The 2041-nt window shown below is 43.4% G+C and overlaps 1 protein-coding gene across 1 annotated transcript in view; it reads left to right on the top strand.

The window, feature by feature from the left end:
* The window catches only part of LOC136548537 (uncharacterized), a 27103-nt gene extending 25062 nt beyond the window's left edge, over nucleotides 1-2041 (top strand). Inside the window, exon 5 of the mRNA XM_066540024.1 lies at nucleotides 1895-2041. Coding sequence (XP_066396121.1) covers nucleotides 1895-2041 — 147 coding nt within the window. The remainder of the gene's footprint in view (nucleotides 1-1894) is intronic.

Genomic DNA, 2041 nt, shown 5'->3' with positions numbered 1-2041 from the left:
CTATGGAATAAAAGCGACGTTCTCTTGGACATGCCGACGCCAGCGTCATAGCCCTCACACCCGTCATCGTCTCCCCCAGGTAACCCGGGTGATGACGACGGCGGCGGCGATGACAACAACAATGCTGGTGGCCTAGGCAGTAGTCTGCCTCTTGGCAACAGCAATCCACAGGAAGGCACAGGGGAAGCATCGGGCGATGTGACACCACCTCCTACAAGTGGTTTGAACCAGGGCTCAAACCAATGTCCTCCCCACTGAGGAAGCATGCAGATGAAGAGGAGGCCATACCCCTGAACCTCACCAAGTCGAGTTGGGTGGCATGTCAAATAGCTGACAAGCACCCATACTCAACTACTGTTTGAAAGGTATGCTACTAGCAAGCATAGTCAATCAATAATTCATTTGGAGATGCTAGCTACTTTTTTCACTCCCTAACATCTCAAGCCCCTAGTGTTGCAGGCCAAAAACACCACCAGTTATTTTGGCCCCAGTAGGATGATTGCCCCAAAAACTATGTGCATGGGAAGTTCATATTGACCTTGGGTGACCACCTTGAAGAGTAGTGGGAGGTAAGAGGTTCCATCTGTAGTGGGCCTAGAAAACTTCGTCATCAAGATTCCAGAGGAGTACTTCCACACTGCCCATGGATGGTCAAGTCATCGTAGATTTCCATGACATGTATAGACTACTACGATGAAAGGACCTCGACATTGCCCAAGTAATCTTATTTGCCCTATAAGTTCATTATGACTTTGACACCACTATGTCACTGTAGGTACTTTACGAACAAACTAATAATGCCATGATGACTCTTCCTTGCCTGGATGCAGGCCTATGTAAGCAAGGAATTGGGCAAGAATATTGTCTATCTGTCTCTAATGCTTATTACAGAGAGAACCATCATGGGTTACGATATACCAGACACTCATGAAAAGCTGGTGAACTTGAACCTAGAGCAGAGAAAGAAATACAGGAAACATCTAGTAATCGAATATAAGTATCAGGCGAGAATGTACATCTATGAAGTCATGAAGAAGGTTTGGGGAAATGGGTGCGTTATGGCCGCCCACCAGTTCGAGTAAGTCCAAAAGATACTTGGAACATATATATGGGTACTGGGATCATGACTTCTCATATTTAAATATTTCTAATCTGTATTCTATGAATGGTATAGTCAGGGCATCATGGGCCACTAGATTGCATTTATAATCTATCCTCAGGACGGAAGGGTCTGTATATTTGACTCTTTGCGGGAAACAAACAAAGCAGGGTACAAGCACTTTGAAAGTTGTTTGAGATAGTAAGTGACAAAAATTATTCATTTACAATTAACATACGTGTTGAAATTGTCGTTGACACTATTGGTTTTTTCGTACAACGCTTATTAGAAGTACGTGCAAGATCCCGAATCCTATGACCGAAGATCTGAGGAGAAAAAATCAAGAATGGCACGAAACTGAAACTCTGGCGCGAGTTCCCGGTAAGTATATCAAAAGTCGTTTGTGCTATTATATCGAGCATGCTCTCTACTACTACTGTTGATATACTACTTTACTACTACTACTACTACTACTCATCCTCCTCCTCCTCCTACTACTACTACTACTCAGACTCCTACTACTACTACTCCTTCTACTACTACTACTACTACTCCTCCTCCTCCTTATCCTACTCCTCCTCCTCCTCCTACTCCTCTACTCTACTCTACTCCTATACTAATAATACTACTACTCCGAACTATTACTACTACAACTACAACTACTACTACTACTCTACACTACTCTACTCTACTCCTATAACTACTACTACTCTTACTACTACTCCTATACTATATTGTCCTCCTACTACTGCTCTCTATATATGCTCTAATGTTTGTGTATTATATATCGTGCAGTGCGCCAAACAACCTTATGGCTCAACATTATGTGGATTCTACGTTTGCGAGTACTTGAGGATGTACAGCAGATTTAGCAACAGCTGGCGGCAGCTCAAGAAAGCACAAGGATGGTGGCGAAGGGAGAAGGTTGACCAAGACTTCTGA

This window comes from Miscanthus floridulus, chromosome 4, assembly GCF_019320115.1.
Source record: "Miscanthus floridulus cultivar M001 chromosome 4, ASM1932011v1, whole genome shotgun sequence".
NCBI classification, from domain to species: Eukaryota; Viridiplantae; Streptophyta; class Magnoliopsida; order Poales; family Poaceae; genus Miscanthus; species Miscanthus floridulus.
This window is presented reverse-complemented; position numbering and strand designations above follow the sequence as displayed.